At 42.3% G+C, this 25,775-nt stretch overlaps 1 protein-coding gene across 3 annotated transcripts in view; it reads right to left on the bottom strand.

The window, feature by feature from the left end:
* Positions 1 to 24,830, bottom strand: part of GATB (glutamyl-tRNA amidotransferase subunit B) — a 77,068-nt gene extending 52,238 nt beyond the window's left edge. For 2 of the 3 annotated variants that reach the window (XM_030878226.2, XM_060299696.2), the window contains exons 1-2: positions 24,601 to 24,829; positions 22,491 to 22,641 (exon numbers count right to left, since the gene is read on the bottom strand). In XM_030878226.2, coding sequence (XP_030734086.1) covers positions 22,491 to 22,641; positions 24,601 to 24,776 — 327 coding nt within the window. In that variant the 5' untranslated portion in view covers positions 24,777 to 24,829. Of the gene's footprint in view, positions 1 to 22,490; positions 22,642 to 24,600 lie in introns of all 3 variants that reach the window. The other variant, XM_060299697.1, reaches the window with a different exon arrangement.
* Between the last annotated feature and the right edge of the window lie 945 nt (positions 24,831 to 25,775).

Below are 25,775 nucleotides of genomic sequence, written 5' to 3'. Positions count from 1 at the left end.
CCTTTACCCTCAACTGGTGACCCAACAGTAACATGATACCCAAAGTTAGTCCAGTGGGTACCAGTACCTCCTTAAAAAATTGAGGCAACATGACAAGACTAGTGTAACTCACTGAAAACCCAGTTAGCAACTCCTCTGGATCATTCAAACAAAGACTCTAAGGTGATGTTTTACAAAAATCCCAAGTGGCAATTACTCTATGAAATTAATGCTATATATGACAAACCTGATGATTAAGATATAGCATGGTAAATGCTTTAATTTATGGAGAGAAAGTAATTAAGATTTATTAAGTAAAAATAAGGCACTAAAACGTGCTTTTATCTTACCGCTAACCATAAATTTGTCTCAAAGCACGAACTCCCTCTGATTCATATTCAAAGCGAAAGTTCCCACACAGATAAATTTTCATTATGGTAAAGAAAGTTGTTCCCCATCCCATCGCCTCCCCACACCACATTCCTTCTCATCCTTGAGCTCTTTTATCATCCCCGGATACAAATACAAACACTTTGAGCACTGATGACTAAGCTTGCTAAAACTGCTCAGTTAAGACAATTTTTTTAAAAGTGGACTTCTATCATCAAAAGTTACCAGGTTTCTGTAGATACTAAATATTTATCTAGATATGCCCACATAAATATATATGTTCTTTACATCTAAACACGGGCATTGCCTCGGGAAAAGGAGAACGTGAATGCAACGATTTTTCTTTTGTTTAAATCCCTCTTTCACAAAAGGGAAAAAAACATCAAATATCCATCACAGGAAACAATTCTTGTTCAAAGAGGAGGGGTGTGGTCTGGCAGTTTCAGGGGTCCCTCAGCTCCACGATCCTCTCTGTTCTCAGCCCTCTTGTACCAATTCCGCTCCCCAGGACGGGTCAGGATCAAGGGCAAGGATATTTCCTTGGTCCAAAGTGCCAGAAGGCCCACTCTCCTCACTTGGGATTCCATTCTCCTCCTGCCCCCGCCTCCCTGGCAAGGTCAGGTGGCCTAGGGCTGGTACCCACACTCCCTCCACAAGGAAGGGCTGGAGAGGGCAGCCTAGACCAGCTTGGCCTTTGACACTGGAGCAATCCCTCTTGCTTTTCCATGGACCATTGGGATACTAGGATCTGACATTCACCTCTGGGCTTGTAGGAGAAAGAAGGGAAAGATCCAGGCGTCCCTCTAGCCCAGGGAAAAAGAGCTCTCACGTGACACAGCCTGGTTTGTTCGGACTTCACTTTGGGGTCGGAGGCCAAGCCAACTACTACAGTGTTCACTTGTGGAGCCTCAGACCTGGCCAGGGAGCCAGGTTAGAGAGGAAGGTTTGAGAATGGTTGGCAGCCAGTGAAAAGCAAGACTGGGAGTGCAGGTTGGCTGGTCTCCATTTCTTGTTCCCAGAGCACTCCGGGCAGTTACTAGCACGGCAGTTATTCTGATCTTGAGAAGACAAACTGGGTCGAGACTGAGTCGGAAAGACCTGAGCCTGTCTTCTCTCTACTCATCAGCTGTGTGACCCTGCACAAATCACCTAACCTCTCTCAGCCTCAGCTTTCTTATCTGCGAGGGGAAAAACATAACTATTTTGCAGGATTGTTTGGTGAATTCCATAAAATTACTCAACATATGGTAGACATTTAGTACACACTAGTTTCAGAATGGAAGTGTTATTAAATGCAAAACGCCCAAATCAACTGAATCTTTCATATGCAAGCTTTTCTAAGAGGCAAGGGAATCTAATAAGAAAGGGTCTGAACAGTTCCACAGACCCATTAGTCTGGATTTACAATCCAAAGTACGGCACAACAGATGCTGAAATTATGTATTATGTCAAACATCATACTTCCCGCTTAAATGATAACCAACACTTTTGTGATAATTAGTTTGTTATCTGCAGAGGAATAGAGACCATATTTCTTAACGTCTCAGGAAGCTTATATGACTTCATTTTCTCTGTTTTATCGTGAAGCAAAATAAATCTGTGGCTGGAAAAAGCTCCCATTCTTAAGTGAGAGAAACTACCTTCTGACAAGCTGAACAGTTAGACACCAGATAACTGAGTCCATTTTTACTGCCGTCTCATTGTTGCCCACCACATATCTGTGACTTCCTGTCTTCTAAGATAGCAGCTACTTTTGAAATTCAAAGAGAGTCTGCGGAGAAGAGATGTAGGAAGGCATGAAGGAGACATGGGAATCACGTTTTAAAAAATCACTATCCTGCAGCAACATGGATAGACCTAAAGATTATCATGCTAAGTGACCTAAGTCAGAAAGAGAAAGACAAAGACAAATGCCATATGATATCACTTATACGTGGAATCTAAAATACGACACAAATGAACCTATCTACAAAACAGAAACAGGCCCACGGACATAGAGAACAGACTTGTGGTTGCCAAAGGGGAAGGGGGTGGGGGAGGGATGGAGTGGGAGTTTAGGGTTAGCAGATGCAAACTATTATATACAGAATGGATATAATAAACAAGGTCCTACTGTATAGCACAGAGGTCTATACTCGATATCCTATGATAAACCATAATGGAAAAGAATATTAAAAAAGAGTGTAGGGCTTCCCTGGTGGCGCAGTGGTTGAGTGTCCGCCTGCCGATGCAGGGGACGCGGGTTCGTGCCCCAGTCCAGGAAGATCCCACATGCCGCGGAGCGGCTGGGCCCATGAGCCATGGCCGCTAAGCCTGCGTGTCCGGAGCCTGTGCTCCGCAATAGGAGAGGCCACAACAGTGAGAGGCTCGCGTACCGCAAAAAATAAAAAAAAAAAAAAAGTGTATATATAACTGAATCACTTTGCTGTATGGCAGAAATTAACACAACATTGTAAATCAACTACACTTCAATTAAAAAAAATAAAGAGTTTGTTCAGGGGAAAAAAAATAACTGTCCCTTTTTAAAAAAAATTAATTTATTTATTTTTGGCTGTGTTGGGTCTTCATTGCTGCGCACGGGCTTTCTCTAGTTGCAGCGAGCGGGGGCTACTCTTCGTCGTGGTACGCGGGCTTCTCATTGTGGTGGCTTCTCTTGTTGCGGAGCACAGGCTCTAGGCACACAGGCTTCAGTAGTTGTGGCTCATGGGCTCCGTAGTTGTGGCTCACAGGCTCTAGAGTGCTGGCTCAGTAGTTGTGGCGCACGGGCTTAGTTGCTCTGCGGCATGTGGGATCTTCCTGGACCAGGGCTCGAACCCGTGTCTCCTGCATTGGCAGGCAGATTCATAACTACTGCGCCACTAGGGAAGTCCCAATAACTGTCCTTTTTGAATAAAACTTTGGGATTGGGCCAGGATCTTTAATGGAGAAAGATTTCCCCCAACTTTAACTCTGAATATTTGTCTTTCTCTTGTTTATAGCTTTTAAGAAGAGTATATTACTATTAAAAAGGCTAAAGCATACAAATCCATTCATTTTAGATCACTGCCCCCACACTGAAACTGCCACATCTTTTCTAACCTACCCTAAAATTTACTCCCAAGACCTAGAGATTCAATGGAATGACAAACTTTTTCATATTAAGAGTAATCAGTGATAGTGATAAGAAACATTAATTTCATGAATGAAAAGCTCTAATGACCCAGAAAGAGATCTACTTTTATCTTTACATAAAAGGTTAGTACTTAGTTGAAAGCTCTGACTATTGCTGAGAAACAAAGCAACTGCTTGAACCAACTGAACTCTAAGAAATGCTAGCTAGGTATTCACTACTGGTATGGACAGGGAAGTTGGATAGGGAACAAGGCCTGTCAATATAGAAAGCAATTCCTAGAGACACTTGCCATTCTATTGAAAGTGCACTAGCTCTGTTCCTCAGTCCCAGGAATGGCCTGAGGAGTGAGCCTTTGGAAGAGTCTATCAGGACACAAGTTATCAGGAAGAAAAAACCATCCTGTATTTTATGCATCCAGTAGGTATACGGCATCTCGTTAGAGGCTTCACGGCAAGCCATGAAATCATGGAGGCTAAAAGGAAAAAAAAAGAAAAAAGCCAAACCTTTATAAGGCAGACCCCCTATTTCCTTAGTTATGTTTCCTTCAAGAGTAGGTAATTAAAGAACTGGCCTGGATTCTAAACAGATGTCAATGTCATGAAAGGAAAAAAAGGGAAAGCAGGAGGAAGAGAGTGGGGAGAGAGAGAAAGAAAGGGAAAGGACAAAGAAAAAGAAAAAATGAGACCAAAGAGTCATGACAACTAAATGTGGTGTGTGATCTCTGACTGGATCCTGGGTTGGGAAGAAGTAAATAAAGGATAATACTAAGATGACCATGAACTGTGTCTTGGATAACAGTAGTGTAAACAGGTTAAGCTTTTTTGAGTGTGATAATTATACAGCCATCAATAAGAGCATGTTTTTGTTCCTAGGAGACAGATGCTGAAACATGTGGGGGTGAAGGGCCATGATGTCTGTAACTTACTCTCAAATGGCTAATCCAAAGGGAAAAAAAAAATCTAGGTGCAGGATGGACGTTCAATGTACTATTCTTTCAACTTTTCTATAAGTTTGAATTCTTTGGAAATAAAGTCTGGGGGAGGAAGAAAGGAGTAGATAATTCTCCTACCTAAGAGAATGGGGAGATGTTACAAGCCTTAAAGTCAGGAGGAGAGCCTAGAGGAGGCTGGAGTTATTTAAACTGATGCTAACTTGTAAACCATACATGTGTACTGGAAGCTCCCATTCAGCATTGCTGAAAATCAGTTGTAGAAAAGAAAATATTCTACTTACTATAATCTGTCTAAACTTTCCTATGCTGTCAACATGTTAAGTTCCTTGTGTAGATAATGAAGTATATAGTACAACACTCGAAGGCTATTAAGTATTTCATTTTACATGTGAAAAATCTGTTAACGGGGAATTCTGTACCATCTATAAGTAAGTATAGACAACATATATATAAACAAGAATATGAAGGGAAGACGTGTTCTTTTACCTGGTAGGAAAATAATTTTCTCCAGTTATATCTTTTCTAGCTGAAAAATACTTTTAGCGTCTCCCAAATTTGTATAGGTATCTTATTTTCTGTTAATGCTTCCATTCTGTTGTCTCACTATGTAAATACACAGGCAATTTCTCAATTTGTGCTTCTCTGAAATACATCTGTGATGAAGAACTTCATGTTAATTGTCATTCATGCTGTTGTAAGCTGTCCCATCTTAAGTGCTGAAACCTACTGGCCACTATAAAATAGAAGTACTATCTGTATTAATATTTTAATGGTGCAAAGTTAAGAATATGAGTACAATAATAACAAGTAACATTTACATGCCACTTGAGAGTTATGAAGTGCTTTCATATACAGTCACTTCTCTGCATAGAAGTAAAAACGGAAAAGAACAAGAAATACGTAAATAAGAGAGCTAGCTAGCTGTGATAAGTAAACAAAGGTTATGAGTGATGACAGGCATCTTAAATGTTTACAAACAGCTACAAAGGAAAAATTCCCTGTTGTGTTGTCAGAAATGAACAATTAGCAAATTCTGCAGAATGGAATGAAGTCTGGTGCTTTATGCTAAGAATGGGAACCAGGCAAGTCTCGCTTCTATTTTTAACTGGGTTCCCGACCTCTTTGTGACCTTGCATAAGTCCAGAAGGCCCTCAATTTCTTCTCCTACCAACTGGGGTTGGAGCCCCAACCTTGCTCACTTGGGTGGCCTATGAGTTGGCAAGCACCACGGAAAATTCAAGATGCTGTTGACAATCACATATTACTGCCTGTCTGCATCTCCTAAGAAAGCTGCAGAGCATGACAAAGGCTCTTGATTGACTATGCTTCCTGCTTTTATACTTGAGAAAAGAGATTCATGCATCAAAATTTGGAATAGAGTACTTTTAAGGCTCCTGGGAACACTAACGTTTTCTGATTCCCACTTATTCTCCCTGCCCCAGCACCCAGGCCTTATTATAAGGATGCAACCAGTGGTGGAAGGCTGGGAAACATGAAGGCTCGCTAGCAAGAACCCTCTGCCATGAGTAACAAAACTCTCTTTAGAGGAGCCCAGCCTGACTACACTAACTATGCCAGAATCACCAAGCCTATGCTTGTCATATTTGGGATGCCAATGGCAAATGACTTCTTAACTTGGCCAAGGTTTTTAAAAGAGCTAAGGAGAAAAATTCCCCAAGATGCTGCAGTGTAGAGAATAGCCAACTTCTTCCCCCAAACTAAATATGAAGCTGAAAATACATCTGGAAATGGTCAAGTAGGAAAGGTCTATCCCAATGGCCTCAGAAGACAGGTGTATATACCTGTGGTGTGGAGAAAGAATTCCACAGAACCCACCCCAAAAGAGTATCTCACACCTACTCCCAGATGAAAGGCAGACACAGTAAAACTGGCTCGGGCTAATGAAGGCACAACTGGGCATCCTCCATTCTCCTGCCCCCATGTTTCCATGTGGCTGGATTCTGCTATTCCATATTCTTTTGTCCTCAAAGAGGAGTGACTTTTCTGACAAGTGACTTTGGGAAAAGGAATCGATCACAAGTGGTCGGCTCCTTATGGCCCAGCATTTTTATTACAGGCTCTAGTAGAAATCACCAGAACACAGCCTGTCTCAGCTCTTTCTGATCAGTATGCCCACCGAGATGGTATATTCTGGTTTACTCTGGCCATGTGATAAGCCGCCTGCAAGTGAAAGGCCTATGGTTTTGGGGGAGCTGAGTTCAACTGAGGCAGAAAGTACTAGAAGCCATTTGGATATATCATGTTACATTTTTCAATCAAGCTGTTATCAGTAATGAAGCTGGTAGGTTCATCTCCATTTGTCTTAATTCTATGCTGATTTCTCAATTGGTTCTGACTCAAGAGGAGAAGGGAGTATTATTTTTACTGATGCCCTAAAACCGCACAATATCTTCCTGGAAACTCTTTTCTAGTACTCATTAAACCAATCCAGAAACCCCAACAGCATCACCAATGACTCCACAGAGCAGAAGAAACCTGAGAGAGCCAGCTGCCATGGCTGAGGATGCATGTCCTGTGGGTGCAGAGCTTTTACAGGTCTGCTGCAATTTTTTAAGCTCTGGAACTGTCCGTGGAAGAAAAATGAATGGTACCCAGCTGCATGATTTCAGGCTGCATTTTTATTATAGGCTTCTAGCGTAAATCACCAGAACAAAGCCAGTATGAGCTGCTTGAATGGCAGAGACAAAAACTATGTCACAGAACAGTGTTAGGTAATTTTTTAAACTACTATATATTTATATCAACAAAAGACCTCTAAGCTTTTGTACTCCTGGGCACCTTTGGTAATGTGTTTTTAGTTTATTTTCCACACATTCCCACCTCGTTTTTTAGCATTACAGACTTGTGGGTGCAGTGGTGTACCAAATTCATTTTAAACACTTACGAGTTCTAAGTAGAGCACTATCTTCTCTAACAAGGGCTTGGTGTTATTGTACTCAATGTCTCATCCAAGGGCATTTTCTGAGGGGAAAATAAACCTGCCTAGTGGGATGTGGAAATGGGAGAAAAGCCCTAAGCCCAATACTGAAGGTTTCTTGCTCAGGAATGAATCTCTAGGGAGATGAGTGTGCTGCCTGGAGATGTTCCTTTCCCAGAAAGGAGCATGTGGCCGCGTCAGAGAGTCACCTGGGGAGAAGGCCAGACAAGGTCCCTCAGGTTCCCTGAGGCTGGGGTGGAGGGGAAAACAGCCCCTTGGCTTCCTCGTGGGTTCCCTCCACCAAAATCCACTGTCCCTCTTAATTCTACTGTCTTACTTTTTGTTGTCCCTTGAGAGGAACAAGATGGCATCACCATTTCTAAACAGAGGTGAAGGGAACAATTCATTTAGGTTGAATTGCTTTTGGAAAGTGATAACCTTTAAAGGCAATGGGTGAGAGTGTGCATCCTTGCACAACCAGAGGGAATTTGGAAAGAGCTCAATCACTTGATTTGTGTCTGTGATAAGAGGACAGATAGGATGAGCTGGGAGGTGTACAGATCTCAGCTGGGAGGTGTACAGATGAGCTGGGAGGTGTACAGATCTCAGCCTCAGTTGCAATCAGAAGGGAAGGATATCTCGGTGGCAGAGGAAAGGAAGCCTGAGAGAAACACAAAGATGCCTTTCCTGTCCCATTCGGAGTCTAAGTCGCTCACCTTCACAGCCTGGGCTGCAGATCCAGCTACATGGTCACACCCTCTGTTCCCTCCTGTAAAGTTTCAATTGTAGTAAAGTCTCAGCCCAGACTTAGGTTAAAACAAAACAAAAAAGTCTGCCCTAAGAATTGATTGCCACAACCTGCTCTCAGGCGAACCTGGGGTTCTAATTTACTAACTCTGTGGTCAAGGAACCCCCAAGCTAAAAGATAAACATGAAAAATGGCCCGGCTTAGACCTGGGGTATCTGGCAAAAGCCAAAGTAAAAGCTCTTTGGAGAGATTCGCTCTTACCCCAGCCAGAAGATTCCCACTAATAAAGTCCTGTCAAACATGACTTCATAATCCAAAATACAAAATACAACAAGAAGATCATCTACCATTTGCCAGAATCAGCAGACACACCAAAAAGCAGAACAAGACAGCCCAAGAACTTCAGGTAACAGAATTTCTGAACACAGGCTATAAAATATTTAGATTTAAAGCTACCAAAGAAATGAAGAACTGAATACATGAAAAAGGAACAAGATATTTTCAAAAAGACAGGAGAGATTTAAAAGAGAAAAACAGAATTTCTGTAAATAAAAGATACTCTCAGTGAAAAAACAAAAAACAACTCAGTGGGTATGTTAAAGAGTAGAGCATATATAACAAAGAGAGAATTAGTGAACTGGAAGAAGATGTAGAGAAAATTTCCCAGAATGAAACAATGATAAAAGATTCTAAAAGAATATTTCATTATGGCTACTATTTGCATGGTAAAATGTATAGCTGGGAGCTGCCCAGAGTCAGGGCTGCTCTCTTAGCAGGGGGTCTGGAGAAATCCAGTGTCCAGGGCACTGAACTGGTAGCTTATTAGGTCAGATCTCCTTTCACCCATTCTTCTTTGGAAGCAGCACTCTTTTCCACTTTTCTCTCACCCCCAGATTTAGTTCTCTCACCTACTGGACACTAATAAATAGCACATATGATCAGCGTCAATGCTGAACAGTCAATGCCTGTGTGTGTGTATAGTATGTGGACATACATCTATTAACATTACCACATATACACCAGTTGATGGTATCCATGTTTTGTAATATACACATACTTGCAAAATAATAGCACCTACATAAATCAGACTTCCAATAGTTATGGTAGAAAAGAGATTGGAGGTTGAGCGTTAAACTGAGGTCAGAAACATGAGTTCTAATCTGACTAGGACATGAAGTAACTGAGTGACAGCGGGCAAGTCACAACAGCAGTTCTCTCATCTAAGTTAAAAGTACTATATTGACTTCCAGGATCTCCTCCTACTCTATTCTCACACTGTTTACAATGTCGAGAAGCTAACTACCTTCATACCATTCATACCATTCGTATGGTACTTTATTTTGTAGGACAGGTCTCTACTCAGAGCCTGTCCTTACTTACATTAAGAAATGCAATCATCTGGCTTTCTGGGCTGGAGCAGACCAGAAGTAATAATTGAGAAGTGAAAAATGAGCAAGAAGTGGTTCCTAGAATCAAATATACTGACAGTAGCTTAACGAAGGAGTTGAGGGATAGATGACTGCAATAACAAAGACTGTAATATGAAACCTAAAAAGAATGGCTATCTTTAGCCATTTCCTGTAGGATCAGATCATTTTACACACCTCAGTAGACCCTGAAGGCACCATTATATTACAACAACATATTGCTGACAACCTTGAGCAATCAAGAAAAGGTTAGCTTATGTTCAACATACCCTATTTAAAAGGAGAAAAGTAGAAAATACATTTTAGAAAGATTCCTATAAAGAAGTTAAAACATATCAAAAGGGTTTTAGATATCTGGAAAATTCTTTCATGTGGACTCATGTATGTGCTCATTAAGTATGTGCAATTATATAGAGAAATATTTATTATGGGTGTTATATATACATGTTCTGTGCAAGGTACTGTCAAGTGGCCCGAGTATGATCTATGAACTGCTTTTTAGAACCTTATAATCAAACACAGAAATCCCCATAAACAACATACATAAAGGATGGTCAGTCAACTGCGAAATATATATGGATACAATGTAGAAGCACTAGTATTAGATTTCACCGTGGGGAATACTGCATGTGGGAATGGCAGAAGGGTGGGGGAAGGGAGAATGGTCGTGAAGAGGGAGGCTTTCAAGAACCCACCGAACTCTGGAAAAAAGATCCAAGGCAGGAAGGAGTTAAATGCTTCCCTGAAGGGAGGGGAGGTCATGCTGCCTACTGGACATGAAGGTCCGTGATGGTCATGCGTCAGCCGAGTCCACGGGGGAAATCCAGTTAATGACGTCAGAGGACAAGTCTGGACCATCAGAGAGTTTAAGAGCTGAAAGGGAGCCTCTCCACGTTTGTGTGCGTGAGCTCGCAGACACACCTCTTCTGCAGAAGCAAGGGTCACGGGGCAGAACACTGCAACCCCTGGAACACCCCACTCTACAGAGAGATGAGGAAAAAGTGTAACAGTGGCTCAGACAACAGCAAGATTAGCGTCTGAGAACACAATGTAATTATAAGTTCTACAGGTTACATTAAAGCAAATCACTGAAATGGAAAAATATTTTAATAGAAAACTGTCCCATTTTGTCTTCTTAGTCAAATAACTAACCATCATTTAAGTGTGAATGGACAGAGAGGCAAATACAGATCTGATTATAAATGCATGCATTTAAACACTTTTCCCAAATGCTGTTTTCTTGAATTTCTATTTTGTTTAGAAGTCTTGAGTTTAAAAATGTTTATAATTACATTTAGAATTAAGGGTCAGAAGAGCGCTTCAGCCTAATGCTCTCTAGAACTATTAATTCTAAATCCATTAGGTCCTTCAAAACAAAAGTTATTACCAATATCTGCTATGTTCAGAGAGCTAGAATATTGAAGATTTACCCAGCATTAAATAAATCTGCTGTAAGAAATTTTAAAAATAAATTAATCTCGGGCTTCCCTGGTGGCGCAGTGGTTGAGAGTCCGCCTGCCGATGCAGGGGACATGGGTTCGTGCCCCAGTCCGGGAGGATCCCACATGCCGCGGAGCGGCTGGGCCCGTGAGCCATGGCTGCTGAGCCTGCGCGTCCGGAGCCTGTGCTCCGCAACAGGAGAGGTCACAGCAGTGAGAGGCCCGCGTACCGCAAAAAAAAAAAAAAAAAAATTAATTAATTAATCTCAAAGTAACTTTACATAAGCATTCACATTATCTTTTCTTAAAGGGGCAGGATCCCTTTCAGAGCGATTTGCATACACATTCAAGAAGAAATCTCCAACATAAAGCATGGTAACTGCATTGTTTGTTAGTTCCCAGAGGGCAGGCATCACTTTAGATTTATTCACATCAGATTTTCCTCCCTCTTCATTCCCCTTCTGCTTGCTAACAGTAGTAACACTCTTGTGAATAAAAGAAAAGTTTTGTAAAATGGGTAAACAGTATCTCAGTTCCACTTTTCATGCCATAGCTGCCAGGGCAAATCTAAAATATCTTTGACATGGAAAACTCCCAATGCTTTTTCAGACAGGCTGATCCTGAGAAAAGCGGAGAACATTCTTGCATACGCGTGGGGAAGAGAGCTTCTATCGCCCTTTCCCCAGTTCTAGGAGTAAGAGGCAGTCACAGTTACTAGGCAGTTCCGTGTTATGTACAGATAAACGCTTTCAAACAAGTAAAACAAGAGCAGAATTACTAGTTTCTTTAATATTTTTTTTGAAATGAAATCGAGGGGGGGGAGAGAGAGAGAGAGAGAGAGTGTGTGTGTGTGTGTGTGTGGTCTGCACAGGCATAAATTTCAAACAGACTTGATGCCTTGCTGAAATCTTGCCATTACTGGAAACATTTGTAAATTATGAACAAATAGACTTGTATATCTCAAGACGTTTTATCAAACAAATATATTTCCTTTCCTATTTTTCTTCCCATTTCGCATCTCACATACAAAATATTACAAGTAGAGAGTTGGAATGACATTGATAAATAGGAAATAATTGACTTGAAGCAAATAACCTAAAATTCTGTCTATAATTCTACAGACAAATAATGATTTAATAAATTAAGGGAGATTCTGTATCAGAGTAAGGGGTCTTATTAGGTCAAAGCAATGAGCGAAGCTGAATGCCTGCTAATAAAAATAAAGAATGTTGTCCTTGGTTTAGCTGTAATCCTGCCTACCAGCAGGAAAATAGGCTGAGTAACCTTTTCAGTCTGAAGATTTATGACGGGATTCCACATAATTCTAAAACTAAAGGTAAAATAAGAAGATAAAGTGCCTGTAGTCCTAAGAAACATTCAGAAGAAGGGTCACTAATCAGAATGGAGAGGGGAGGTTGTAACCACCGGTAAAGATAGCAGCCTGAGTGATACAGAGCTGGTGGTGCAGACATGCTGGGGTGGGGGGGACATGGGGGATGAGGACAAGTATTATGTCTTCACACACATTTACATACACATATAAATGTATAAATACACACAGCCAAGCTCAAAAGAAAGGAAATCTCCTGGGGCCCACATCACCCAGGGGTATAACTGCAGGAGACAGAACAGCAAAGGGGTTAAGAGCATGAACTTGGAAGCCAGACCACAGGGTTTGAATCTAGCTTGCCCACTTACTTTCTAACTGGGATAATGACAGGAGCTGCCTCATTAAGTTTATGAGGTTAAAATAACCACACGCACATAAAGAAAGCACTCAGTAAATGTTAGTTGACTCTACTACCATCAGCATTGTTAACCACACTGAAGAGACACCACTTGTTGGTGATTTCAAGCACCTGTGGCACAGAAGTCAAGGCGGGCATTCCACTGGGGGCAGGGAGCCGGGAGCCACAAAACCCTGGTCCAGCCAGAAAATCTTGTGCCACTAACTGAGGAGCTGATGTGGAGGAAGCCACCCACCTAGAGTCCCTGGCCCTGCTCCTGGCGTGGGTGTGGGCTTGAAGGGCGGCACCATCCAAGCAGTGTGACAGCTGGGGGCCAATAAATGGACAGAGAAACTGTCTGTTCAGTAAAGCCCAACGGGCCCTAACACAGTCACCATGAATTCCTTCCACAGGTGCCGCCACAGTCCAGGGGCGAGTCTTTACGTGGAGATATCCCACTGAGTACTGAGCAGGATAAACAGAAACAAATCCATACCTGGACATATCCTGGCCAAAGCTATCAGAGAGGAAACACAGATTTCCTACAAAGGATACAGACTCCTCATCGGCAGTAACAGACGTCTGAGGACAACGGAATCATGTCTTCCAAGTGCTGAGGGGACAGAACTGTCAGCTTGGGATTCTATATTGTCATTCGAGAGCCAGGGAGAAACAGAAGGGACTGGAGGCCAGAAAAGCTGAGAGAGTGGATCACCCAGACCCAGAACTCAAAACACACTAACAGAGGCAGGAAAGAGCACCCAGGAGGAGGAGAGTGAGATGCAAGAAACAGTGTTTGCTAGAGAAGGAAAAATCATATGGGGGCCTCCTCAACCTTCCACAGCCCAACCCCAAAAGTTGCCTTTAGCTGTGGGTGGAGGGGCACCCCTTCCCTGAGGTTCCAGTGGGAGAGCTGTCTTTCTCCCTGTGCTCCAGGGACAGCTCCTGATTTCTCAAGAACCTGATTCTATCAATAATTTCCTCTCCCCTATATGTCACTCCTTTAAACCTAACTTTTGATTGTTTAACAAAATGTTAGAGGCACGTATTTAGAAATAATTTACAACAAAAAGCAGCAGTTCCCGCCACCCTCCGCCGCTAGTCCTGAACCACCTTCAGATCTTTGAGCTGTCATGTCTGGTATTTACCTTCCTATTTTTAAACAATATGCTGTGCCAGTGGACCTTTGGAAAATCCATCACTTTCTGGCCAAGGCTATTGGCCATTTGCCACGTAACAATCCTTCCTTAATCTGGGGAAAAGACAGACTTGACAAACTGTCCCAAGGACCCAATGTTCTTGTTTTTGGAATATGGAGCCACCAGACTAGGCCCATGCCATTCCCAAGAGATAATGTATATCAGTTACAAGGTGAGATATTTTGCAATACTTTTATGTTTTATTCTGTCCCATAGAATTTACCCGTGCTTGTTACTTTATCACATTTCTATTCAAGAACAACATAAGCTGCCCCTAAGTGCAAGCCCATGATGACCTGAATGACATCAAAGTGGAAAAGTCAGGTTGGTAGGTAGGTAAGTCATTCCACCCATGGGGAAGCAGGGACTCCTGCCACATGCCTGAACTTGGCTATGAAGGATCTAGAATGTGGATGAGCCTTTCCTCCTAAGGGTAGGGTAAGGGTGGGAGTTACAGGTGGGGGAAGAGGTGGGATGCTGTCACTTTTCGAACTTTGGGAACAAAAAAGAGACAAATTTCACCAACAGATGGCTGAGAAACCAGCAGAGGTGATATCTGACTATTACTTAATATTATCTTTATATAAAAACTTTTTTAAAAGTTTTGTTGAAAAACCTTTTGCCTAATAATTTGTCTCTTGGGAGCTCTAAATCTTTCACTCATTATCTTATTAAAAAAAATAAAATGCTAAAAGAAATAATAACACCCAATTAAAAAAACAAAACCAATCAATCAACTTAGGGCCTGAAAAGGAAAAAAAGGCTCCCCTTAATCTGTGGCCAAAAGTATTCCTAACGCATATTCCTACATTACTTTTTTCTTACTTTATCAATTTAGGACATGACTTCTGATTATGGTAGATAAAAATTTAGTTCTTTTACTTGCCAATATCCCAATTATATCACAGTTTTTTTTTTACATGAGTGGTTGGTGTTTCTATTATTATGTAAATATGTCTCTCCGCTGAGCTGTAAAGTACACACCGATTACATGTCCTTTCTTGAACGTTTTGTTTCTTCCTGAAGTCAACAGGTCTTTCATTTTATAATTTGCTTTATTTTCTTACTGCCTATTCCTCATTATTCTCAAAGACGCTGGTTTCTCAGACTCACAGACACAGAGAACAGACTTGTGGTTGCCAAGGAGGGGCGTGGTGGGGGAGGGATGGACTGGGAGTTTGGGGTTAGCAGAAGCAAACTAATACATATAGAATGGATAAACAAGGTCCTATGGGACAGCACAGGGAACTATATTCAATATCTTGCGACAAACCATAATGAAAAAGAATATGAAAAAGAATGCACGTATATGTATAACTGAGTCACTTTGCTGTACAGTAGAAACTAACACAACATTGTAAATCAACTATACTTCAATAAGATAAATAAAGACTCCAGTTTCTATGTAAAGTCTCTTATTTACACAAGCATTAGATACCTGCTCTTCCCTCCCCACCTCCCGTTTTTTCTCGAAACCTCTGTTCTGGAGCCATCTCCTCCTCTCCCACTGCTACACAGCCAGCAGTCTGAAGCCTCTCCATGACTTCAGCAGGTTCCCGTTTAATGGAAGGACAATTTTTTGAGAACCTGCCTGTCTGAAATACCATTATTCTACTGCTACACTTGATTTATAGTGCTGGATACAGAATTCTACGTTAGGATGATTTTTTTTTTTCCTACGATTTTTTGTTTGTTTTTTTTGTTTTGCGTTACGCAGGCCTCTCACTGTTGTAGCCTCTCCCGTTGCCGGACGCACAGACGCAGCAGCCGTGGCTCACTGGCCCAGCCGCTCCGCGGCATGCGGGATCCTCCCGGACCGGGGCATGAACCCATGTCCCCTGCATCAGCAGGCGGACTCTCAACCACTGCGCCACCAGGGAAGCCCTTTCCTACGATTTTTAAAGGCACTATTCCATTATCTTCTAGCTTTAAGTGCTGCTTTGAGAAGTCTGATGCCTTTCTGATTCCCAGTCCTTTGCGTGTGACTTTCCTTCTCTGTAAGTTCTAGTATCTTATCTTTATCCCTGGTGTTCCAATTCTACACTTCATGATGACAGCTCTGCATGGGAGGCTATTTTTATTCCTTGCACTGGGTCACTGGCAGGCCATTCTGACTTGAAGACGCATGTCCTTCAGTTCTGGGAAATTAATCTGTGTCATTCGTTTGATAGTTTCCTCTTGTCTACTTCCTATCTTCTCTCTTCTGGAACTCCTATTAATCAGAGGTTGGACATCCTGGATTGATTCTCTAATTTTCTTATTTTTTCCCCGATTGTCCGATTGCATGTGTGTTACACTTTCTGGAAGATTTTCTTGATTTTATCTTCTGACTCTTCTGGATTTTTTATTCCATCCTAATTTTAATTTCTAAGAGCTTTTGTTCTGATTGTTTATCTTTTATTTTTTTTTTAAACGATTTATCATTTATTTATTTATTTAATTTATTTCTGTCTGTGTCGGGTCGGGTCTTAAGTTGTGGCACATGGGATCTTTGTTTTCTTTTTTAATTTGTGAAACAAGTTTAGCAAAAATATATTGAGAATAAAAGCCAGAAACTGGTACAGAAAAGCCAACCGAAAAAATATACAAACTCTTCCCCCAAGTGATGAGACCCTCTGGGGAGGCCCCACATGAGCCTGTGCTTTAAAGGCCGATGTGGCAGCAGTGCTTGGTTCAAGTCCACGGAGAGAAAAACTACAGGGGAAATCTCACAACAACACTACACTATTCACTGTTCTGGGGCTGGCTTCTCTCCAGGATGGAAAAGAATTTTGAGGAAAACCTTCATATTAATACAAAAAAAAATCACATTAGCTGTTTCATAAGAGCAAAATAATCAAAGTCATGGTTCCCAAGGCATTCAGGGTCTGAGTCCTTGCCCAGGCCCCACCCTGGTCTCCTCTCCTGAGTGATGGCAACCAGAAAGTAGGCCGGGTAACGCAGTCAAGATTAAAAGAGGTAAGAGTGATCCTCAGAAAAAATACTACTCTATACATCTCAGGTGAGATAAAAACATTTCATATGCCAATTACTTTTCAATCATAACTTTAACCTAGAAAAATAGAGCGGGAGGGCACCCTGACGTTCTGAGATTCAAGTGTAGCTGTAATGATGTGTAGTCAGGCTCGTCTTTGTTGAGGCAAGTGGGATCTTTTGTTGTGGCGCGCAGGCTCTTCATTGTGGCGCGTGGGTTTTCTCTTCTCTAGTTGTGGTGTGCAGGCTCCAGGGCACGTAGGTGCTGTAGTTTGTGGCACGTGGGCTCTCGTTGAGGCTCACAAGCTCAGTAGTTGAGGCATGCGCACTTAGTTGCCCCGCGGCATGTGGGATCTTAGTTCCCTGACCAGGGATCAAACCCGTGTCCCCTGCACTGCAAGGCAGTCTTTACCACTGGACCACCAGGGAAGTCCCTGATTGTTTATTTTTATTTATTTTTTTTGCAGTACGCGGGCCTCTCACTGTTGTGGTCTCTCCTGTTGCAGAGCACAGGCTCCGGACGTGCAGGCTCAGTGGCCATGGCTCATGGGCCTAGCCACTCCGCGGCATGTGGGATCTTCCCGGACCGGGGCATGAACCCATGTCCCCTGCATCGGCAGGCGGACTCTCAACCACTGTGCCACCAGGGAAGCCCTGATTGTTTATTTTTAAATGGTGGTATCCTGTTCTTGTTTCAAGGATGCAGCTACCTTCTCTTATCTTTCTAAGGATATTTATAAAAGCTTTTAATTTTTAAAGAATTCTACCCTGTGCATTATCTGTTGCCCTTATTTTTTTGTTTTCTTTTTATTTTGGGCTCTGTCCACTACATTGGAGAATTTCTTCAAATGTCTGGTGATATTTGGCTGTCAATTTATACACACACACACACACACACATATATATAAACACACACATACATACACACACACACACATATATATTTTTAAAATTTACCTCTTGAAATGATCTTTTTTTTTTTTAAGAAATTTATTTACTTTTTATTTATTTATTTTTGGCTGCATTGGGCCTTCATTGCTGCACGCCGGCTTTCTCTAGTTGCAGCGAGCATGAGCTCCTCTTCGTTGTGGTGTGTGGGCTTCTCATTGTGGTGGCTTCTCTTGTTGCGGAGCATGGGCTCTATGTGCATGGGCTTCAGCATCTGTGGCTCACGGGCTCTAGAACGCAGGCTCAGCAGTTGTGGCGCATAGGCTTAGTTGCTTATCAGGGATCAAACCTGTGTCCCCTGCATTGGCAGGTGGATTCTCAACCACTGCGCCACCAGGGAACTCCCAGTCTATTTATATTTTAAAGTAAGGTACTAAAATGCTGATTAAGCAGTCTATGTAAATATCCAGGGCTTGCTGATTGGTGGCCTTCATTCTAGGACAATCAATGAGGTGGCCAGGTAGCTTTTTTAATTGAGATCCCCCTAAATGTCAAGTTCTGTCAGGTTCCTAGGGGTTCCTGCTTGGGGGAGGTGGGAAAGAGAAGAGATGGCCATACCAGTTCACTTGAGCTCCTCAAACGGGGCAGGGAAAGGATCGGGCAGGCCCTGGGGTTCAGAGTACAGGTGCTGTTGAACACCAGTACCTCTTGCTCTGCCTGGGGTCCCTAGCGGGAGTGTGTCACAAGCTGAATTTCTCCCCAAACTATAGATTCCTATGAAGGTAGGGCAGCTACCAAGGGGCAGGAGAGGACCTCGGGTCTAACTGCTCTGTATCCAGACTCCGAATTAATCCCTTTGTCTTCACCTCCCTCTGGCCCTCCACAATACCTGTTGATCTCACATCCGGACTCTTTCCGGGGTTGCATAGGGCACACCATCTCATTTCTGACTAGTGTCTCTTTCTGAAGGCTTTCTGTCCCTTTCCTGGGTTACACTTAACTTCGTTCTGCCAAGTCAGGCCCTCCTCCATCTACCGTCTCATGCACGTTGGTCTACTCTCCCATTCTCTCATAGGTTTATAACTTTGAATTCTTTCACTGTCATTTCAGTGGGGTTTCTTTGGGGTAGGAGGAGAAGGACAGATTAACATGTATACGTTCAATTCGCCACATTAATCAAAAGCCTCTTTAACTGCCCCCTCATTGGCTCCTTCTCATCAGCATTAAAATTATTTTAAATCTTATTTTAATTTTATTATTATTATTTTTTTTGCGGTACGCAGGCCTCTCACTGTTGTGGCCTCTCCCGTTGCGGAGCACAGGCTCAGCAGCCACAGGCTCAGCAGCCACGGGCCCAGCCGCTCTGCGGCATGTGGGATCCTCCCGGACCAGGGCATGAATCCGTGTTCCCTACATCAGTAGGTGGACTCTCAACCACAGCGCCACCAGGGAAGCCCTTAACATATTTTTAAGTGGACGATACCTTACTGTTGACTATAACTCATCAGCATTGAAACAATCTCAAGTTTCTCCAACATTAAGGAAAATTAGGCTTTTTTTTTTTAAACCAACTCTCTTTATTTACTTATTTTTTGGCCACGCCCTGCAGCATGCGGGAATCTTAGTTCCCTCACCAGGGATTGAACCCAGGCCTTTGGCAGTGAGAGCGCGGAGTCCTAATCACTGGACTGTCAGGGAATTCTCTACTGCATTCTCTTTTCCTTCCAAGCCAAACTTCTTGAAATAGTTGCCCACACTCTCTCATCTCTACCTCAACATCCCCAAGTTCTTCGACCTTCTGCCACCTCCCTTCTAACCCCATCGCGGAAACGCTTCCTGTAAATATCCCCCTTAACAGATCCAATGACCACTACCTGGTCCTCACCTTACTTGAATCTCAGTAATACTGTGTACTCACCCCTCAAAATATGCCGTCCCTTCGAGTCTCTGACCTGGTACTCTCCTTACATCTTCTTACCTCTTTGCAATGGGATGCACACTCCTTAGCAGGGCTTGTATGGTACAGACTATGCTTTCCACGCTGGTCTCACCTCTTGCCACACCATATTCCAGTTCTGTGCTACAACGCGCGGAACTTCTTTCAGTTCCTAGAGCAAGCCATGCCCTGTTTTTCTTCTGGTCTTTGTGCATCCTATTCACTTTTATTTGGCCAAATTTTGCAAATTCCCTATATCTGTGTTGAACGCCCCTCCTAGAGCACACTGTATTTCCACTACCAGCATGTTCATTGAAAAGTACTGCAATTGCCCACTTAATTGTCCAAGCTCCGTGAAGACAAGACCCACAGCGATCTTTTACCTTCTTCAAACCTGTATCATTAGAACTTCTACGATGGCTAGTGCATGGGAGGCAGCCAATAAATGTCAGTTGAGCGAATGAATAAAGACACAATCAAGAGAGGGGGAGAATCAAATACTTACAGAAAGACAGCAGAGCAAATGAATCTGGTCTACAGAAAAAGACTTGACACTATAACCTAAGTTCTTTTGGTTGCCTATTTCTACCTTCTTAACAGTGTATCTAACAAATGGTCACCATTTTTTGCATAAAAATAACCAAATGCGTAGCCAGAATATCAGAGCATCAATACACCATCTCCACAGGCTTAGAGAAGGCCAACTGTCTAAAGGTTTCAGTATATTTAAAATCTCTATCTAGATACATCACTGGGTTTTGAAGGGCTGTGGGAATGACAACGTTTTATTCTGGTAGTTATGGTATAATTTAGGTCACACACTAACATAGGTCTTTTAAAGACAGAAACATTTCTGAAAAAGAGGCAGATTAGCTCTGTTGCGAGAATAACCCATTAGGCTGCTCAAACAATGCGTGTGGTAGGCTCCGAAGAGGAAAAACAAAACCCAGCTCGAGCAAAACTGGATTTCTAGCTTTTGATTGTCATTTAGTGAATGTAAGCCAAGTTCTCAATGCGCCAATGTCCCAAATGACTTCACCGTCATGTTGATATGCCTATCACTGGGCAAGTATCTTCTTTGGGGGCATAACAAGATGTCTTCAAAGCATGTTGACATTTAGTTATTTTGAATTGTCTCTAATATTTGACCACAGTTAGCCACAAGTAAAGAGCCTATCTATAGAAAACATGTCTATCTGCAAATAGATGTTTTCAATGTGAACTATAATAAATACCTTGCTAGATACTATATTCCCAGCTGGAGAAACCTAGAAAGAACTCAGCAGTTGTGTCTAGTCTCTTGATAATGAACCAGCCACCATGTGGAAAGAGAATGTTTTGAGCTCAGAAGGAAGAAAGAAGAGGTGTTGTGATGAATTGCTTTCCATTCACTTGTCTAAATAGATATTACTTTATTTCTACTATAGCTGAGTCTCTGCCCCAAAAAGAATTCATACATTTATAACTGGAAAATTGTCTCTTCTCAAATAAAAACAATCTCTCCATCAATAGATATTCTAGGGCAGAGGGAGGGAGGAGGGAAGGGACAGACACTCCTATACTTGTCTTCTCCCAGAAAGACCCAACAGCAAGTCGAAGGTGACCCTAGGCATGGTTTACAGGAATAGGAGTCCTCCATGACAAAAAGCACAAGTAAGGAAAAAGTTCCAAGACAGAGACACTGCCCTAGTATAACCAAAACGTTGGGTGCAGCAGGTACTTTGGAGGCACTGCCCATGACCTTCCATGGCAGTGACTCTGGGAAAAGAAAACCTCTGCCTCTGCACACCCGCCAGTGTGCAGTTCAACCAGTTTTCACTTGTATTTAAATGTTAGAAAGTGTGGAACTCACCCAGGAAACCTCGCCCTGCCCACATCACCACCACTTACACATTCCCTGCAAGGAGGGCAGGAAACCCCACACCCAGTTGATACTATGTGTCCGGACAGACTATGAGCCATGTATTAGCCCAAATATTCACATTGTTCCTTCCATCCTTTCCTTCAAAACTTCATCCACCTATGTGAAAATATATGCGAAAAATCTTGCTGATGAGTTAGTACACTAGACCCAGTCATTGCCAGTTTCAGTGCGAATGAATAGATAAATGAGTACTTCACTCAAAGCATACTGTGGTTGACTTTTTTCTCCATTACTGACCAGTTCTTAATTTTCTAAAACCACAATCATTATTGACCTTATACCATAATATCACGTGACATATACTGCTTCCTTTGACGAGACTCCCCCGCCTCTCCCTCCTCCATGCATCTGCCTGACTCCCGCCTGCCTTCTCAGCTAGCTCAGAAGATTGTTGCTCTTCCAACAACCCCTCCTTAGCCAACCCTATCTCTTCCCCAATTTCTCACAACAGTCCTTCTCTTACTGAATTCAGTAAGTCCCTGAGTGGGGTTCCAAAACCATACTCTGCATATGACCTCCACAGGAGCAGTGACACAGTACTCTGTACAGAAGACACATCTCTCCAGCTAGTCTCTGAACTCCTCAAAGGCACGGTTTGTCGCTCATCTTTCTGTTTCAGTTCATAGCACAGACCGGACAGCCTGATACTGAGTAAACAATCTAAACTGTGTGTGAGATGAATACACGAACAAACGGATGACGTTTAGACTTAGAAACAGAATTACAGAGATGAGTCTTTGGAAAACATTTAGTCCAACCCACTTCATACAAAGCTCCCTAAAGAAGTATTTCCTAAGAGTTATGTTCGATAAAACATGAACATTGTATAATGAAAACAGAATACAATAAAAACCTTACCGGCAAAGTTCCAGGCAGAGATGCATCAAAAAAAGATACCAAAGAATTGGGAGGTGCTGCAAAGTCGACTTGAGATCCAGAGAAGAGTTTGGAGTTGGAGGCAATCTGGGCATGAATCTCCAAACCTACCACAGCTGCCCATTCACGTTCACTAAATAGGAAGACAAAATGGTTAAGAAGTTCTTAGATCCGTCACCATGCATGAATTTCTAAGAGCTGAAACCACAAATGTTAATTTTCTATTTGTGTTTTTAACTTATTAAAATTTTATATCCTGCTTTAAAAAAGGTGTCATACTGTACTGGTGACTAAATCAAAAGCAATGCAAAATGAACACCTACAAGGCCGGCAAAGCAAAATTCATTTACAACATGGCATAAGGAGAGTTCATTGTGCAAACAAGAAGGTAACAGAAAAGAACAATTTGGCATCTGAAAACAATTTAGAAATGGTTATCAGGTGGTGACTGCTTGGCTGACTAATGAAAGAAGCATTTTCTAAATTAACTGTGCTTTGTCAATTAGTCGGTCAGCAAATGAAGAAAGCTGATCTTGTGAACGTTTTTAGAATTAACATAAACATCAGGATTTTACTAGAGAAATAATGGTAAATAGTTGCACATCTCATTATGAAAAAGGAAGGGAAATTCTCAGTCATGTTTGGAATTCATTTTCTAACAATGGTTTGCAAGTAAAGTAACCAGAGTGACAGATATAACAGATCACCACTAAATGACACCCTTCCTGGGAATTTTGTGCAAAGGGAAACAGTAAACCATTGCAAGTGGCTTTTTTTTTTTTTTCTGGTTCCCCAGATCACTTTAAATTCCAAAGATCTAGTGTCAGGTTCCTTTGCTTGTTTTATACTTGACTGCTACCAAACCTAAGAAGCTGCAATAATGCAACCTAAATGCTACAATAATCTCTTATCTGGCCACTCCTACTCTATTGGGTCTGTATGAACATTCCATACAGAGGTCTCTCCAGGTTCTTATAAGTGTGCTTATTCCATGGGTTATTATTAAACCCATGTATCCTGGGCAAACTAAAGATCACCTGGTGTTCACCTACTCTCTCCATAGTCTGCCTCTTCCTATCCTGCTCTTCCCCCAAGCAATTTTCTGTATTATCGAATTTTTTGTTTACATGTATTTTGTTTACACGTATTTGGTTTTGTTTCAGTCATTTCAACACATGAAGTTCTACATCTGTAGTACTGATGAATTCCTTCTTTTTAAAGTTGGGAAGCACAACCTGTAATTGAGAGGAATTAAACGAAGAACTTATCAGAAATTTGCATTCACTAAAACCTTATTCAATGTATTTTTGCAGTTTCATTACATGAGAGAAAAAAATACTTTACATTCACAGTGAGACAACCTAATTTATGAAAGGAACAGAAACAGTGTTTCTGGACATTTTCCCTCTGTTCCTCCAACAGAAAAGCAAAAATAATGGCAACCTAACTATCTCAAAAGAAAAACTGAATATTAGACACATGCCTTATGTTTCTGTACTTAAAAATAAACTATTTAGGTCTCATATAGTGATATATAAACAGCTGTTCAGTGGATATTAAGCAAAATAAACAACACTTTCTACATAACCAGAAGGAAGATCTCTTGTCATTGGCTGCATTCTCCTAGGTCTAGACACACATGTTCAAAATGAAACGCCTCCACAGATAGGTGGTGTTTTCTGACTAATAATTTACAACACTGCTGACTCGCAATAGCTCTAAATAAATGTCAGGTAAATAAGATTCATCTTCTACTGTCACCGACCCCGCTACTGGTGCTATTAGTTAAGGTAACTGAATCCACTCTTCTGTCCGTGCAGCTTTCGAGTCAGGAAAACACGTGCTATTTTACACTCGCAAATTACCCAAATATGCCTGTCTACCTGAAGACAGCGGTTTACGTGTGGGGACGGGGCTGACAGAGGGCCAGTTTCGTGCTTTCATTTAGGTTTCAGAGCTGCAACTTATAGCCCAGCACCTCCCGCCCACCAAAACGTCTAGATTGAAGGCTGGGCTGTAGTGGCCATTATCTCTCCAGTCCCGCAATTCCACCTCACGCTTAAGCGGGGAGTAATGGTACGAAATAATATACCCTTTCCTCGGTTTCTGGGCCGTGATGAGGGGCTGCTGAGCCACTGAGCTCTGTCCCCTCTTCCCGCTGGACGTGGACCCAGTTGGAACCCCTCTTCCGTGGCGAGAAACGCCGCCAATCCCGGCGAAAACCCAACGCCTTCCAGGACAGCACCAGCGCAGGACGGGCGTCGCCATTGCCTCTCCAGAGTCCTGGTCAGGTGATACAGCATCCCTCTGCCGCAAGGCTCTCTGGGAAGCGTAGTTCTGGAAAGGGATAAACTGTTCTAGGCTCGGACCGGAAGACTACTGTTCCCAGGAGGCACTGCGACTCGAAGACTTCCGGAACCGGGAGGGGAGGGGAGAGGAGGGAATGAGAAATAGGGGAGAGGGTGGGAGGGATTCTGTGTCGGAAGGTGTCACTTCTCCTAGCGGGGAGCTGGAGAGCTTTGTAGGCGTGAGCACGTGTGTGAGTTTGAGAGAGAGCAGGTGGTGCCAGAGATCCAAAGCGGAGAAACCTGGCCAGGATTTTATAGCCCAGTTAACCTTTCGAGCTGAAGTAAATGACCTTGACATCTCCGCGAAGGCTTCGTGAACCCCAAACCCACTCAGTAAATTTTTTGTTTCCTTTTCCACTTCACACACCAATTTGTGCATTAATGCAACAAATACCTATTTGCATGCCAACTATATACCAGACACAGTTCTTAGGCACTGGGGATTCAGCAATGAGCAAGGCAGTTATGGCCGTTCTGCTCATGGAGCTTACGTTACTGGTAGACGAGACGTACCGAAAAGTTAACGAAAATGGGATGCTTTCACATAGATAATAAGGACTATATTTCAGCAGAGGTGCTTGGAGACAAACAGACCTAGACTGAAACTTCAGGAACATTTTAACTGATTCTTTTTGATCCTGGCCAGTATTTGAAACACTTTCCTTACCTACGAGGAATTGATAGCAGCTACCATCATCCCAGTGGACTTCTGTTTTCCTGCTTCAAAACTCATCCCCTCTTGAAACTCCCACTGATTTCTTGTATTTGAACACACAATTTAGAATAGCCATTCAACCATTCTCTATTAGATCACCCTATTTTACAACTCTGCATAGTGCTTATGACTATCTAATGTCTATATCCTGTCTCCACTAGCTCCTTGAGAATGGGGAATTAGTCTGCCTTATTCAACACAGTA

The sequence above is a fragment of the Globicephala melas genome, chromosome 5 (assembly GCF_963455315.2).
Source record: "Globicephala melas chromosome 5, mGloMel1.2, whole genome shotgun sequence".
In the NCBI taxonomy this organism is placed as follows: domain Eukaryota; kingdom Metazoa; phylum Chordata; class Mammalia; order Artiodactyla; family Delphinidae; genus Globicephala; species Globicephala melas.
The sequence above is the reverse complement of the archived record's forward strand: the minus strand, read 5'-3'. Positions and strand labels throughout refer to the sequence as shown.